We start from the raw sequence: 15,111 nt of genomic DNA on the forward strand, positions 1-15,111 counted from the left end.
GGCAGATTACCTCATCTACCTTTGGGGAAGGCAGAGGGCCCATGTGACAGATGACCTTATTGGTGCTGACTAGAAAATTCGTGACAGGTTAAGACTGTCCCCCTTTCTGGGGGAGGCTGAAACTACAATTAGGTTAAGCATTACACCCTGGTTTGTTGATGTGGCCTAGCATAAGTGGCTCCATTTTGGACTTGTGATTTTCTTTTTAATACCTCTCAAGTGCTTATAAAACTTTCACTATGATAGACCATAGTCTGGCCGGTAAAACAAGTCTCAATAAACTCTAAAGGGTTAAACTCATACGGAGGACCTATGATCATTATGGAATTAAATCTAAAAACAACAAAATGCTATCTGGAAAATCCCCAAATATGTAGAAATTAAACATACTTTTATGTAATCCATGGCTCAAAGAAGTTACAAGTGAAATTAGAAACTGTTTTGAACTGAATGATAATGAAAACATCAACATTTGTGGGATGCAGCTAAAGCATGCATAGAGAGAAACATACAGCTTCAAATATTTTTATCAGAAAAAAAGTCTAAAATCAGTGACTTAAACTTTCACTAACAAATTGAATCCAAATAAGTTAAAGGAAGGAAATAATGAGCAGACAACGATAAAACAGAAAATGAACACACAATAGAGAATTTTAGAACAAGAGCTGATTTTTAAAAATTTGTTACTATTTTTTAGAGAGAGCGTGCAAGCAGGAGAGGGGCGCAAGGAGAGGGAGGGAGAGAATCTTAAGTAGGCTCCATGCCCAAGCACACACAGCCCAGTGACACAGGGCTCGGTTTCACGCACCGTGAGATCACGACCTGAGCCAAAATCAAGAGTGGGACATTTTACCGACTGAGCCATCCAGGCATCCCAGAGCGGATTTTTTTAAAAAGATCAATCATATTGATACACCCTCAGCTTGACTCACCAAGACACAAATTACCATGTCAGAAATGAAAACAGGAATTGAAAGTAGAAGAGACACAGTTTATGCCAATAAGCTGACAACTTAGAGGAAATGGACAAATTCCTTAAGAGACATAAATGACAAAAACTGACATATAAAAAATATAAATAGCTCCAGATCTACATTGGGTTCTTCAAAACCCTGTCATGAGAATCAAGCACTGCATAAAACCTGATCCCCTTAACCCTTCCCAAGTCCTTCCCAAGAACTTGGGAAAATTCTGTGAGAGCCTAATACCAACAAATACTGAGAGATTAAGTGAGTTCAGACGTGCCTTGGCAGTTAATTAAAATGGAACAAAGATTAGAATCTCAATCTCAATTTAGTGTCCTTTTCACTCCACCCACTGCCAACTGCGTCAGATGAAAATTTGCACTGGCGTTTTTCATACTCAAACTGGACATTTCCCGTCAAGCTTAGGTATTCATCAGTTCATTATTTTGAGGGGGAAAAAGTGGGAGGATATTTAGTACCCGGTGCGCAGTAAATGCTGGACGAATTTTAGCAAAATGATCCTTTATTTTTAGCCTCTTAGTTGGGAAAGACTGGCTTTATATGGTGGTGTTATATGGTGATTAAAGCTGAAATGCTGAATTTACAAATGCAAATCCTTGGTAGAGGATTTTCGGGGGTGGGGGCAGGTGGTGGTGGTGGTGGTGGTATGGAGGCTGCATAGTGGTACAAATAAATGGAACCAGAAATCAGAGCACACTGTACGAAAGGAAAGTATCTACTGAGTCCTTGAGTTGGATCCCCGTAACAAAGATTAAATTAACAAGAGAAAAGCATACAAATGTATATACGTTTTAAGGGACTCAGGAGCCCTCATAAAGAAGCGAAGACCCCAAGAAATGGTTAAACCTGTGTTTTCTGCTAGGTTTGATGAGAACTGGAAAGTCATGGAAAGGTATGAGAGAATGAAGAGTATGAGCTATGTGTAATAAGCGAGGGTGAACTTAGTGAGGCCTGTTTGGTCGGGTTCCTCTTCCGTGTCCCTTTGTCTTCTAAGGCTGCCTCTTTCCTCTCAGTACAGGGAGGGCACTTCTCACGTTGAGGTTTGTGACCTGCTTCAGGGGAAGTTCAGAGGGCCCTTCCTGCACCTGCCATTTCTCAAATTCCTTCAGCTTAAAATACTCACTATGCTAAGGTGCCGTATTTTGGGTTATCATGTCCTGGACCCCCCTCAACAGCAATTCATCCTTTCACTTAAATTTGCAGAAATACTGCAGCTGTACACAAAGCAAAATTAAAAAAAGACTTTGTGTATTAACTTAGCAGAAAACCTACCTGAATAGAGAAGAGTCCGAAACAACTTGCACAGTCCTTCCCACTCTCGGGCCTGCCTTTAAATCAGGCAAAGCAAACATGCTTCTGCCTTTCCTTTCTCGGACTCCACTGGGAATGGCCCAACTTGTCATTTTTGTTTTCCGAAGAAAAGAATGGGAGGGGTCAGCGAAGAAGTCAAGGTAAGCTTACTTACTCAAGAAAGAGAGTCTCCAAGAGAAGACTTTACACTAACATTTGTTCCACTTAACGCCCTGATGTTTGAGCTTAATTAATACCAAATAATAATGCTTTCCTCTCTTCCCATCCAACCAGCAAACTTAGATACAAGGGGAGCTTTGAGTTCTCATTGGGTTTTCCACCCACTCTCATGGTAAGTGTTGTAGGGGAGAATAGTTTTCTGTCTACCCTTCCATTCTCAGCTGAGACCCTTGTGATAAAAAACAGCTGAACAAAACAGACAGAAATTAACACATGTATCGTATGCATTCGTGGGATAGTGCCAGGGAAAAGTGAGAAACTCCCCTAGATGGCTTAGAATTCAGGCTTAAATACCCTATGAATAGGAACAGGGGAGGGAAGATGTTGGCCTCTTAGGGAAGAGTAAGTAGGAAGTGATTTTAGGAGATGAATGGGTCCTTAGAAGAACAGGTGGGAGGTGGGACAGTGTGACGAAGTTTGTCTGGCTATTTTTTCTAGTCTCCTCTCCAGTGGGAAGAATCCATTTAATCAAGCTCCCAGGGAAAGGATTTAGGATTTATGACAACTGTGTTCCTTTTGGAGGATTGGTCTTTAGACAGATTGGGGGAGCTCAGAGAAAGCCTCTATCTGTATTGCTGGTTTTAAAGTGCCCACGTGACTCAGTGGTGTATTCTGAAGGGGTATATTCTGCTGCCCTTTCAGCATCGTCGTATCATAGTGGGCTCTGTGTCAGGAAGGGCACTGTTCATTTTTAAAGCAAATTCCGAGAGCAGGGAGGCTCAGAGTCTACAGCGGGGCTCCTTCCTGGAGTATACTGAAAACAGGAGCAGGAAGCTCAAAACGTTTCCTAATCACAGGTATGGTCTGCACGGAACTATGCGTAAACCTCTCTACCAAGGTTGTATTTTATTTGAAGTACAAACAATAAAAGTGGGTTTGTTGCCTCTGAAGCACAAGTCACATCAATGAACAATCAGCTATTTTAATTTCTTGCCGAAAAGAAATGACACTTTTATTTTCCACTGTTTTATTATAAAAATCAACATTTCATTTGTTACAACTCAGCTTACTGTAATAATCAAAAGGGGATTTATACAAGGTATTTTTATACAGTTTACAATTAAAGCACTTATTTTACAAAAAGGGGGGAGTGAAGAGTGGACAAGGGCTGACCAAATGTTGGCCATTTAAATATAAATACATCCTTGCAAAGCACCATCGTACCAAAGTCCATGAACAAGAAACACCAGCTGACTTTAAGACAATAACAAAGATTAAAGCTTAAGAAAAAATTTAAAAACACAAAGGATAAACATCTGAAAGCAGCACCAGATCCTTCACTTGCAAATAAGGCTAGTCCAGCTTAAGCTCTTGGTATCCTCTCAATTCTTTTTACATTTTCCTAACCCCAGATACTTAATTTCATGCAAAATTAGACTTATTCACTTTCTTTTCCTTCTCACTATTCATATTTATGCATTGCATTGATGTATATATATATATATATATATATATCATACATGTATGACATATATATATATATCCCTGACCTGCTTACATTTGTTTTAAAAAATGGACAGTTAAGCATAAGCAAAAAGCACATTGTCTCTACATCTTTGGTGTAAACTTTTGGGTAAATCCTAGGTAATGGTGGAATCTAAACGTTAGTTTTTGTTAGGTCTATACTCTGAGTACAAGAAAACACACTGTTTATAGTTCTATCTGTAAAGTCATGAGAGCTGTATACAGCAATAAACTTAACAACAGCTTAAGGATGCCTTATGAAAAAGAAAAACTGAGGAAAACTACCTGGACTGAAGGAGGATGAGGACTGCCAGTAAGATCAGAGAATCTACCTCCCCTTCTACTCAGGTGCAGGCTTATTAGTGTCATGAGATGCAGAATCAAGTCCAAGAGAAATATCCTGAGTATATGGATTGACAATGCTTATAATTTAAAAACTACAGATGTAAAATGTTATCCCCCTAAAACTGAAAATTTCAAAAGCCAAATTTTGCAACTAGTATGAAATGATGCCATCCCAGAAGTCAGAAACCACACATATGCTCCCGGTACTTTCTAAAATCATGTGATTTCTCTTGGCTCATTTTAGGCTTCGGATAGAGAAAGGAATACCAAATAAAATCAAGTTTGAGTTTAAGAATTCTGAGAACATGTTTTAAACAACACTTGATTATAAACATATGACTCAGGCCCTGTCTACACTTGGTGTATAGTCTCATTTGTGGATGCCCAAGCATTTGCTGGCCAACTGATATTCACCTGCTCAAATCCACACCCCAAACAGACTACGTTATGTCATTATACAGACTTACAGCTGATTAAAAGGACGGTATATGTGGGGTATGTAAGGCCCAAGATTTTTGCTACTGAATTTTGTCAGATGTGTAATGGTAACCAATACGAAGTTCTTACAACATGCAAATCAATGAAGTGGCAAGTTTCCCCCACCGCAGGAGAAAAAACAATTTTAAAAACTCCATTCCTAGGAATCCAATCGAGGCACATGGCTGACTACTCTAGCACAACTATCACAGAGGAGCCAACCTGCCCAAGGTAAGCCTCTCTGGTACCAGAAGTAGTCAACACTAAGATGACTGGTATCAGGCTACATAAACACACACAGAAGCACTTAACAGCCTAGGTAAGCCATAGCTACTAACTCTACCTGAAGTAGTCTTCATCAACAGGCCTTTATGGCAAAACAAAAAGATTTTACCCCCAAACAAATTGCTACCTAACACAGATGGTACATATTTTTATATATTATCAAAATTGAGTTGGCCTTATACAAATTAATGACTTTAGGGTGTTTTAAAATGAACAAATGTATAATCCTCAGTCAGGCTAAAATTCTACTCAAAAGCTCTGCCCCCCAAATTATTGGCCTGTTGGATGAAAATGTACTGTAAAGTCTTCATTTCTAAATATATATCATCCCTTTAGAATAGATGTTCTCAAGCATCAGATACTACTTGATGGTATATCTCAGAGTATTGTTATATTAAAATTAGAAAACTAAAATAACGAATTTTCTGTTACGTAGACTTCTCATGTATGCTACTATAGAAGGGTGGCAGCAAATGTCAATGTTTCCTTTTTATCTTCAGTTTTCCCAATTAAACCTCTTGTGTTCAATAATCAAGACACTTAAGCTTAACTGTCCATGTAGCCTGAGGGCCAATCTTTCCCTGATTTTTGACAATTCTCTCATTTAAAAGTACCCCCCCCCTCAAATATTAAGAATCCATCTCAACTACCAAGAAAGAGGACTCTGAGATTAAGCGGAACTGCCTTCAAATAATTTCAAACAAATTGGCACACAAATCAGTATTTTGCAAGAAGAGGCCATTGCCATCGCAGTACAAGCACTTGGACTGAGATATAACAAGGCAATATTCTTCTTAATTCGTTATAGTGCAAGTTTCCACATGGGAAGCCCACCAGATAAAGATGCACATTAAAAAATGTAAACATATAGAATTCTCAAATTCTAATTGATACCCAGTTATTGCTAACCTTTCCATCTTCATTTAGGCGTCAGAGGCCCCCGTGTTATTGCTAACCTTTCCATCTTCATTTAGGCGTCAGAGGCCCCCGTGTCACAGAATGCAACTCCAAGTATCCATTCTGTTAGACTGTGAGCACTTTGTTCCACCGACAGGAAGAGTTAATGCAGAACGCTGATGGATCACCAGTTATTTATACGCAAAATCAAGGGCACTTGATTCACAGAAGGTGCCCTCCACAATCTAAGCATTATTCTGAAACCACTACTTTTTTCTCTTCAAAAAGCTTCCTTAGGTATTTTTAATTGCTTAAAACGTTACCTCACCCCTGCCAAAATTCTGAATCTTTTCTTCCATGGTTTTTCTCCTGGGCCCTGAAATCCAGAGAGGCCTCAGCAAGACAGAATTAAAAAAAAACGAAATCATTCAAATAACTGACTGACCAACATCTGTTAAGGTAAAAATATATTAGTTTAAAAACACATTCTGTTTTAGCAGAGAAGTGCTGGAAACATGTAAAAAGCAGGAAACTAACTCCTGGCAAGGCGGCAGAGCAGTGCTAGAATCATCCCACACGTCAGCAGCACCGGAGCCACGCAGGTCAGCCGACGACTAAGAGCCTTCCATTACTCCCCTCCACCTGAATTCTGACAGCTGAGAAGTGAATGGCTGGCCTTCTCATTCAATCCCTATTGTTAAATGTGTTAAATCATCTTAATCCATAACAGGATAAGAGAGAACACACAAAAATATATAAAGAGGTGATTATAAGAATAATTTGTGGATAATTTGAAAACAATCTAACATTCACATTGGGTAACAGGAAGATATTAAAGTCACGTCACACATTAAAAGAGGTACATATGTAGACATCACTCAGAAAAATTGGCCTAAAGAACATGAAAATGTCACAAACAGTTAATAAAGGGAAAACCTAATGATAACCAAAAAATTCTCTTTTTAAATAGATTGTCTCTAACCAGAACATATTTAAATGTGTTACTAGGAAAAAAAAAAAATATATATATATATATATAAATGATTTCATATTGTGGTATTATATGCTGAAAGTACTGCAAGGATATATGATTAATTTACAACAAAACATAATGGTTAAATTTGTAATTCTTAAACATTGCCTATGTGTTGTAAAAATATATTTTAATGAGCATTAAAACAATCTTGGAAGAGGAGCAGTAATATGTCTAACCTTTGATCATTATGCAAAAACAGCAGTCAAATTGAAGAGCTAAGCCTACAGAGGAACAGAGCTAGTAGAAATATTAAAATGAAACCTTAATTTAGAAAATTCCATTTTATCAATCTTCAGGTAAAAAGCTTCTTCAAATAAATTGTGATATCTTGGCAAAATGGCCTACAGAGCTGCTTGGGGAGGAAGCAAGGTAAAAACACCCAGAGAAAAAAATGAATTCTTCTGACAGAGGCCGTGAGCTAAGGTAGAGACAGAAGACTTGCACACACAGAGCCCCACACCGGCTTACCGGACAGCTCATCTCCTACAACAGCAATGCTCACAAGGGATTTTTATAAAGACCTATTTTCCTCACTAAAATAATTGGACTCCTAGAGAAAATAAAGCCCTTTGTCCAAAGTTAGTTTTAATACTTTTTTTCCTTTTGTGATTTCCTAAACTTACTGGCCCTCAAATGTTAGTTAACATGAAGGCTATTTGGCTACTTCCAAGTATCTATGGTTTGCTGCTCTGAGATGGACTTAAATTTTTCTTCTTCTTCTTCTCTTTTTCTCTCTCTTTATTTTTGGTATAATAAATCCCAGACATTCCTGGTCAGTGATGCCTTTAATATTCCTGTTTCCTTTGTACTCAGTCACTTCACTGGGTTTAAGGCATGCTTAGTGTATTTAGTTTGCAAAAATAAAACTTTTAGTACAAATTTATTTTTTATACAAATTTTTATGGCACAAGCAGCAAATCTGCTGTTTTAAGAAAATATATAAATATCCTTTTCTTCTGTACAAATATCTCCAGTATTCCCTACCCCATTTATAATTTTTAACTGTACATGGTCTGCCTCATCTTTCTCTAGTAGCTCCCTCCCCCCCTCCAGATCTCAACCAGATTTGTATTTACATTTTTGCGTTGGAGGCAGTCAGAGGAGGAGGGCCCCTCCTCAGGAGGAGTCTGTGCAGGGGGAGGGGGGCGGAGGGTAGAGGTGATGAGAGTAGCTCCTCTCTGTGTATGGAGAGGGTGGGCAGCTTTCATAGTTCTCTTCTGCTGACAAGTACTGGCTTCGGGGGGTGGGAGGCGGGGGCACAGGCTCTGAGTCATAGTTCAAGTCACTAGTGTAGCCCTTGGCCGTTGCCACGGAGGTCATTCTCCGGCTGGGAGCATAGTCACTGTCACAGACATCTGTGCTGCAGGGTGTGGTAGGGGGTGCAAAGTGCCGGTAGCTATATGGCCTGTAGCTGGTAGAGGAAGAAAACCAAAAGAAGCAGATATTTAGTTTTATAGAAAAGCAGTTTCTTCCCTATCAGAATATAGAAATATTAGATGTAAACTTCACTGAGAAGATAATATGCTACTATAATTTAAAAATTTTTTTAACACGTATTTATTTTTGAGAGACAGAGACAGAGCATGAGCGACAGAAGGGGAGAGAGACAGAGAGGGAGACACAGAACTCACAGCAGGCTCCAGGCTCTGCGCTGTCAGCACAGAGTCCGATGCGGGGCTCGAACCCACGAACTGTGAGATCATGACCCAAACCGAAGTCAGACCTTTAAACGACTGGGCCACCCACGCGCCCCAATACGCTACTACAATTTAAATTTGTACAGACCAGGAGGCAATTTTCAATGGCAAATTAAAGAAAGAAGATAGTATATATTTCCTATCAGCAAATAAAATGGTAGTAGGGCCATTTAAAAATGGATAGGGTGGGAAGGCAGAGGTAAACTCAAGCTAGCCTCTGCATGTGTTCTTACATCTTTAAGTTAAATCGTATGACAGAATATATTCAAAGCTATACTTAATGATCATCACTGGATACTCTGTTCTCTAGTTTGCATTTAGCCCACACAGTGGACGGACCTCACCAGCTCCTGCTGTGCCGCAGTCTGTGAGCAGAACGGGCCCCTACATATGTTACACTACACTCCAACATGTCAGGATTCCTTCAACAGTCCTTAATTGCTCTACATAATTTGCCTGACGAATAATTTAATGATGTCTGATGACTTCATTCCCTCTTTAAAACTCAAATATTGTGCAAGCCAGGCTGAACTCTGGTAGACGGCCCAAGGGGCATATCTATCCCATTACTGTTACTATCAGCAAAGGGGAAGTGCTGTGGTTTGGGGGAAAGAGTTTCAATCCCCTATGTACAGATAAGCACACTGTCTCAACAACAAAATGATAAATTCTAAATATGCACATAGGACCAGTGTAATTTCTAATGTGTATTTCAGAGATCTAATTTATTTCTTGTTGTTCTACCTTTTCAAGTTCATCGAGTTTGCAGCATGGCTAACTAATAAAAAAGGCATTGAAAAGAGACGAACACACTGGTGAAAGGAAGAGCTAACTTCAAAGTGCTAGCTTTTCTATCATTTCCACCTCTATCTGTAATTTCATACAGTGTTTATATTCTAGATAGAGTAGAGCTGGTCTTGTTTCATATTTGTCCCAATCAAGGCTTCTTCATATACTGTCACCAAAGTGACAAAGAGGGGCAAGAGCACATGTAAAGCTGAGGTAACAACCCACAAAACACCTAGTGCTACAAGTGGGCCATAAGATTCCATCCAGACATGGAAACTATCCGCCGGGACCCAGGCTTTTGCCTCAAAACAAATGGGCACCGAAGGGCCACAAGTCACACGACTTGCTGAGCAGGTTCTCAAGCGGTTTTCCCGCCAATATTGACAGGAGGCTACTAGCACTTTTTCCGTTTTAGCTTTCTGTCCAACCAGGTTTGAGCTTTGATGAAATTTCGCGGCTCAACATTTAAAGGGCCCAACATTTCCATTTTCATGTAAAATAAACAAATAATTAAAATCTAGGGGAAAAAGTAAATCAGATCAACAAAATTTCAAATCAACAAAATTCTTTTACATTCCAGTTTAGACAAGAATCTCAACAAACGTGAAAGTGTGGCTCAGAAGAAAGAAACTGAACTTGAGACGTGGGAAATGGTCATATAAGAAATGTTTTTGATGTAATTATGTTCATTTTAATGAAACAATGTTTTATTCAATTTAAAGAAATTAAAAATAAAAATTTGGGGGTCTTTCATTTTGTCTTTTCAGTTTTGAGGTTTCTGCTTTCTCTTTTGGCTTTTTAGAACAAACTAGTGGCAAGGAAAGCAATTTACAATAAAACATCAGTTTGGAATTGAGCCTGTCTTAGCCTTATGTATAAACTGAAATGGGAATTCTGAGTAACTAGTGTCAACAGTTTCACCTGATTTCTATCTAACTGTATGGTCTTATCAGGGCAATTTGACTGGAAGCCTAGGAAACCCCTTATGGAGAAGATAACAGGCGCCTGAGGGACACGATAAACACAGCCCTAGGGTCACAGGGCCCCCGCTGCTGGCTCCTGGCGGCCCCTGGAAGCTGGAAGAGTAAGGGCACAGACACCCGCCCTCCTGCTCAACACGCTCTATGGACTCACATCAGCACAAGGGCAACATTTTCCAACCCTTGTGTCTTGCAAATAGATTTCATTTATTTTAGTGAGTTATGATTTATTCCAGGCAACTTTATGAGGAATTTTTCATTCCAGATGGTAATAAAGTATGTGAAGCAAGGGCTGAACTTAAGCTTCTCTCAACTTCTCTCAAATTCTGTGCTCCTGGCACCCCTGCTATTTCACAGCTCTCACAACTCTCTGAACCCCAGTCCTATGCCAATATTCCATTCCCAGGCCACCAATCAAACCTAACCTGACCTGTAACCCATTTTGAAATCAGTTATTTTGGTGGGTAACTTTTCCTGAGACTACTGCCAAAGCACTGGGGGCTGACTCTACTTTACTACTTTAAAAGTCAGCATTTGTGACTCTCTTTAAAAAAATGTATAATGCCCGAAAGAAGAGGATGTGCAGTAGGGACATCAGCATTATGAAGGCAAGATGCCTAGTCTCTCTCAGTGACCATCATCTGTTTATGCAGGGCCACATCAAACCCACTACTTCTTTCTTCTAATAAATACTTCCACGTATCTTACCTGTAGGACCTATGAGTGGAAGGACTATTTGAAGAATAACCAAATTCCATAGTGTAATGTGATCGCTCTGTGGCTGGGGATGGCGGAGGGTTCAAAATCTAATTAGAAAAATAATTAAATTATTAAAATAACAATAGTCTATGCCAGATAAAGACCATTAGACTTTCTTTACAGTCTCCTCCTTCATCTGTATTCCTTTCCATTATACGTTAGCACAATCTTTCTAAGAACTGACCTCAAACAATGCTTCAGGAGTGGGGCTCTTCACTCCCTAAGACACAATTTCATCACGGCTAAACGGTGCAAGGTGATAAGCAGAAAATCTATACTGTAAGTCACTGGTTTAAGTTCAGCACAACAAGCTCTGATTTTTTAAAATTATAAATGTTTAGAGAAAAATTACTGACTTAGGAGAAATAACATGTGTGCTTCCTTTTTGGGAGGTCATAGAATGAAGGTCGTCCTAAGCCTGTCAGGAGATACAATTCAGTAGTTCTACTTTTACCCAAAATATAAAATTACTGTCTAGTGCTTTCAAATATGCTGGTTACTACACAGTCAACTTAAAGACTTAGAAGTGTTGGCATGGTGGTAGCAAACCCTTCCTACGAGCCTATGTGCCTAAATTGTACACCAAACACCTTTTTAGGTTCCCATCACTGAGCACCTGCATTTAAGGAAGTTAAAAATCTAGGATCCTATTTATCTCAGCATTCAAAGTGAAACGAAGGAAAACAGACTGCTTACTGCAGGGAAGTAAGTGCCTTTGGTGCTTGAAGAACTACTCGATGATGCTCCTGTGACATGAGCTCGGTCATAAGGGGGTCCACTGCTTCCCCCCATGATACTGAGGGAGCTGATCATTGATTTACCTCGAGACATTCCTAAAATGAAGGAGGATAAATACTGAAGATGATTAAGATCTATACAAATTATTTCTATGCATAAAATATTTTTATTTAATAGTAGGATTACAAATACAATTACAAATTACAAATACAAATGGTCTGATTTTAAAACAATCTGTGCTCTCTTTTCCTAAAGTAATTGGAAATACTCAGTGGGGAAGGGAAACGAATGTTCTCTAGAAGTGAACACGTCCACTGAGAGCCGGTCTACAACAAGGCCAACAATAGCTCCCATCCTTTCCCCACAAGGATAGAAACAGAGCTCTTCAAAATAAGAAGTTTTCAACCTTCGAGGATTTGTGGAAGAAAAGGCCTACGGAGAGTGGAGGTTGTGAAGCAGAGCAGATTAAACAATAGTTTTACTCAAAAGGAAACTAAATCCACTTTTAAGGGCATGAATACAAAGTATGGGAGATTACTTTTTCATCTAATGTACGCAAATGTTGTTGGAATCACAGCCACCAATGCTAATGAAGAAATTCTATTTTTCCCAAGTGACTTCCCACACTCCAGTAACTGAAAACAGGTACAGCAAAACAAGGAATCATGATCATTAACAGTTTCAAATCCTATCTGTTTACTTAGAGTTATACCCAGAATAAGTTCTTATTTTCTGAGAGCTTTTGCCTGATACTTCCTTCTCCATATTCATTTAAAAAAAGGGGCGGGGAGGGCTTACTTTCACTATGGGCACCAGAAAGCACGGAAAAGAAAGCTGTACTTCTCTAGAGCAATACAGTCTACTCAAGTACGTAGAATTTCTGGCTACTTGGCTATGCCAAAACAAACCCCATAACATAATATAACCCTCCCTGCTATCAACCCAGCTATTTCCAAATCTTTGTTTGCTGAAAAGTAATCTTAATCTGTTTTTTTGCACCTTCAATTCCTGGCCTCAGTAGCACTGAGGTCCCTTGATAGTGCACCTAAAGGAACTATGGTTTATGACTCTTTACCAAATGTCTAGCTTTTCACTTTCAGTAGAGTACATGCAGAAATGCAGTATATGTAGTACATGTAGTAAATGCAGTCAGTACATATAAATGCGTGTATATGTATTTGCTTTATATTTTTTGGACAATTTCTACTAAGATCTAAGATCTTCTGTACAGAGAGACAGTGCTAAAAGTAAAAGAAAATATTTGTTCTTATAATTTTTTAAACCCAAAGGAGTCTAGTTTGAAACCGACTCTAGGCAGTATCCCTTTACTATAAAGGAAACTTGGGAATCTTGCCAGGACCCAAGACTTGACTCTCAGTCCATCAGTCTTAGCTCACCTGGAAGAGATCCTGACAAAGAACTTGGGTGTGGCACATAACCAAGAGGCACAGAAGCTGGTCCATGAACGACATAGTCATTAGTCATGGTTTCCCCATCTCCCTTCATACGTGGACACAACATTCTCTGGCAGATGAAGTATATGGTTCCAGACACAAAAATGGTGACAATTACTCCAATAACTGAGCCAACTGTATTGGTGGCCTGTGGAGCTGGTTCCTCAGTTGGATCTAAAATGAGAATGCAGTCCAGTTATAAAATGGAGAAACAACTGCAGACTCAGAATAGTTATTATGAACATATGTACACCATGCTTTATGGGTATATAAATACCACTCAAAATCAAAATGAACCATCCTTAAGTGAAGACAGAAATAAAATAATACACTGAGAAGTAGATCTGTAAACTGATAAAAACAAAGATGTAAATGAATCATACTTAATTCTTAAGCTATAAATACAGAGACAGTTAAAATTCATCCTACTTTATTTTTAAATTAAATTAAATTATTAATTTTAAAAAATAATCTCTACACCCAACATGGGGCTCAAACTCCCAACCCTGAGATCAAGAGTCACACGCCCCTCCAAGTGAGCCATCCAGGCGCCCCATCCTACTACTTTATTTTGTATATCATAAAATAACATGGTTATTTTGGAATTTCAGAGAAAATTTTAGGGCCAAAAGGGATATACCTAACAAAGTCAATCGAATGTTTTACCTGGAATAATGAAGAAGCCAACAGCAGCACTGAGCTTGATTTTAGGTTTGAAAAGTGACATACAGGCCTGGTGAAGGGAGACTAGAAGCTAAAGACCAGCATTAGCTCTCAGGCCCAATACGCTGGTGCCTTCAGGGTAAGTCCTGTTGCCTGAGGGCAAGAAACATAAGGACTCTGGTACCTGAGTGCATGAGGACTTAGAAAAGCCAGAGCATGAGAGAACCAGAGGAAGACCCTGCCCATGGCATTCACCTTCACCAGATCCCTGAGCTATCTGAGGCTGCAGAAGCAGGTGGCATCAATATTACAGGTAAAGAGAAAAAGCAAAAGGCCTCAGCATATTTAGAGTGTTACTCTTCTATTGAGAAGGAAAATCCTTCCATTCTGAGTAGTCAGACTGTATCTCGCAACTGTAGATCTTTAAAACACCTTCCTGCTGCTTCATTTTACCTTCATCTCCCACCCACATAGCTAAATTCAGCCTCTAAGGGAGTAAATCAAAGAAATGAAAGAAAATGGTATCATTAAATTACAAATTATGCATGGGCTGCCAGTTACATCTTTTGTTGTGGACTCTCGGGTACAGATGTTCCTAATCCTGTGGGCAGCCATGTATCTTACTCCTTTCCAGTGCACGGGCACTGCTTGCTAATGCCAAGCTTCCAGACACAACAGTTCATCTTCACGATGTCCAATTCTTAGACTCTGGGTCACATCCTAACTCACAGAAATCAAATCTCCTATCTTTACCGCCACAGAGAAACTAGTCTGGCAAAAGTCACAGTTCTCCTATTTGCCATTTTCACTAACTCTTCATCTTAGTGACCTCTCTAAACATTCAGTACTGCTGGCTCTTGTTTTCTTCTCAAATAGGTCTCAACAGTATTCTTCCAAGATACCACTCTCTTAACTTTACTGTCTCTTAGGTGCTCTCCAGAGTCCTTCTATCTTCTACTATTTTCCTCCTCTACGTAACTCTCCCTGAGAGACTTCATCCACTGCTTCAGC

At 39.3% G+C, this 15,111-nt stretch overlaps 1 protein-coding gene across 3 annotated transcripts in view; it reads right to left on the reverse strand.

Annotated features, from left to right (window-relative positions):
• The window catches only part of LRP6 (LDL receptor related protein 6), a 179,677-nt gene that overhangs the window by 14,352 nt on the left and 150,214 nt on the right, over window positions 1–15,111 (reverse strand). Inside the window, exons 20-24 of one of the 3 annotated variants that reach the window (XR_005529788.1) lie at window positions 13,381–13,611; window positions 11,942–12,078; window positions 11,195–11,292; window positions 6,044–8,431; window positions 3,473–5,996 (exon numbers count right to left, since the gene is read on the reverse strand). Coding sequence is in view for 2 of the 3 variants with exons in the window: in XM_039239926.1 (XP_039095857.1) it covers window positions 8,137–8,431; window positions 11,195–11,292; window positions 11,942–12,078; window positions 13,381–13,611 (761 nt within the window). In the remaining variant the exon portion in view is untranslated. Of the gene's footprint in view, window positions 1–3,472; window positions 5,997–6,036; window positions 8,432–11,194; window positions 11,293–11,941; window positions 12,079–13,380; window positions 13,612–15,111 lie in introns of those variants that run through there. The other 2 variants (XM_039239926.1, XM_039239925.1) reach the window with 2 other exon arrangements.

Source organism: Hyaena hyaena, unplaced genomic scaffold, assembly GCF_003009895.1.
Source record: "Hyaena hyaena isolate Hyena2069 unplaced genomic scaffold, ASM300989v1 scaffold_164, whole genome shotgun sequence".
Lineage (NCBI taxonomy): Eukaryota > Metazoa > Chordata > Mammalia > Carnivora > Hyaenidae > Hyaena > Hyaena hyaena.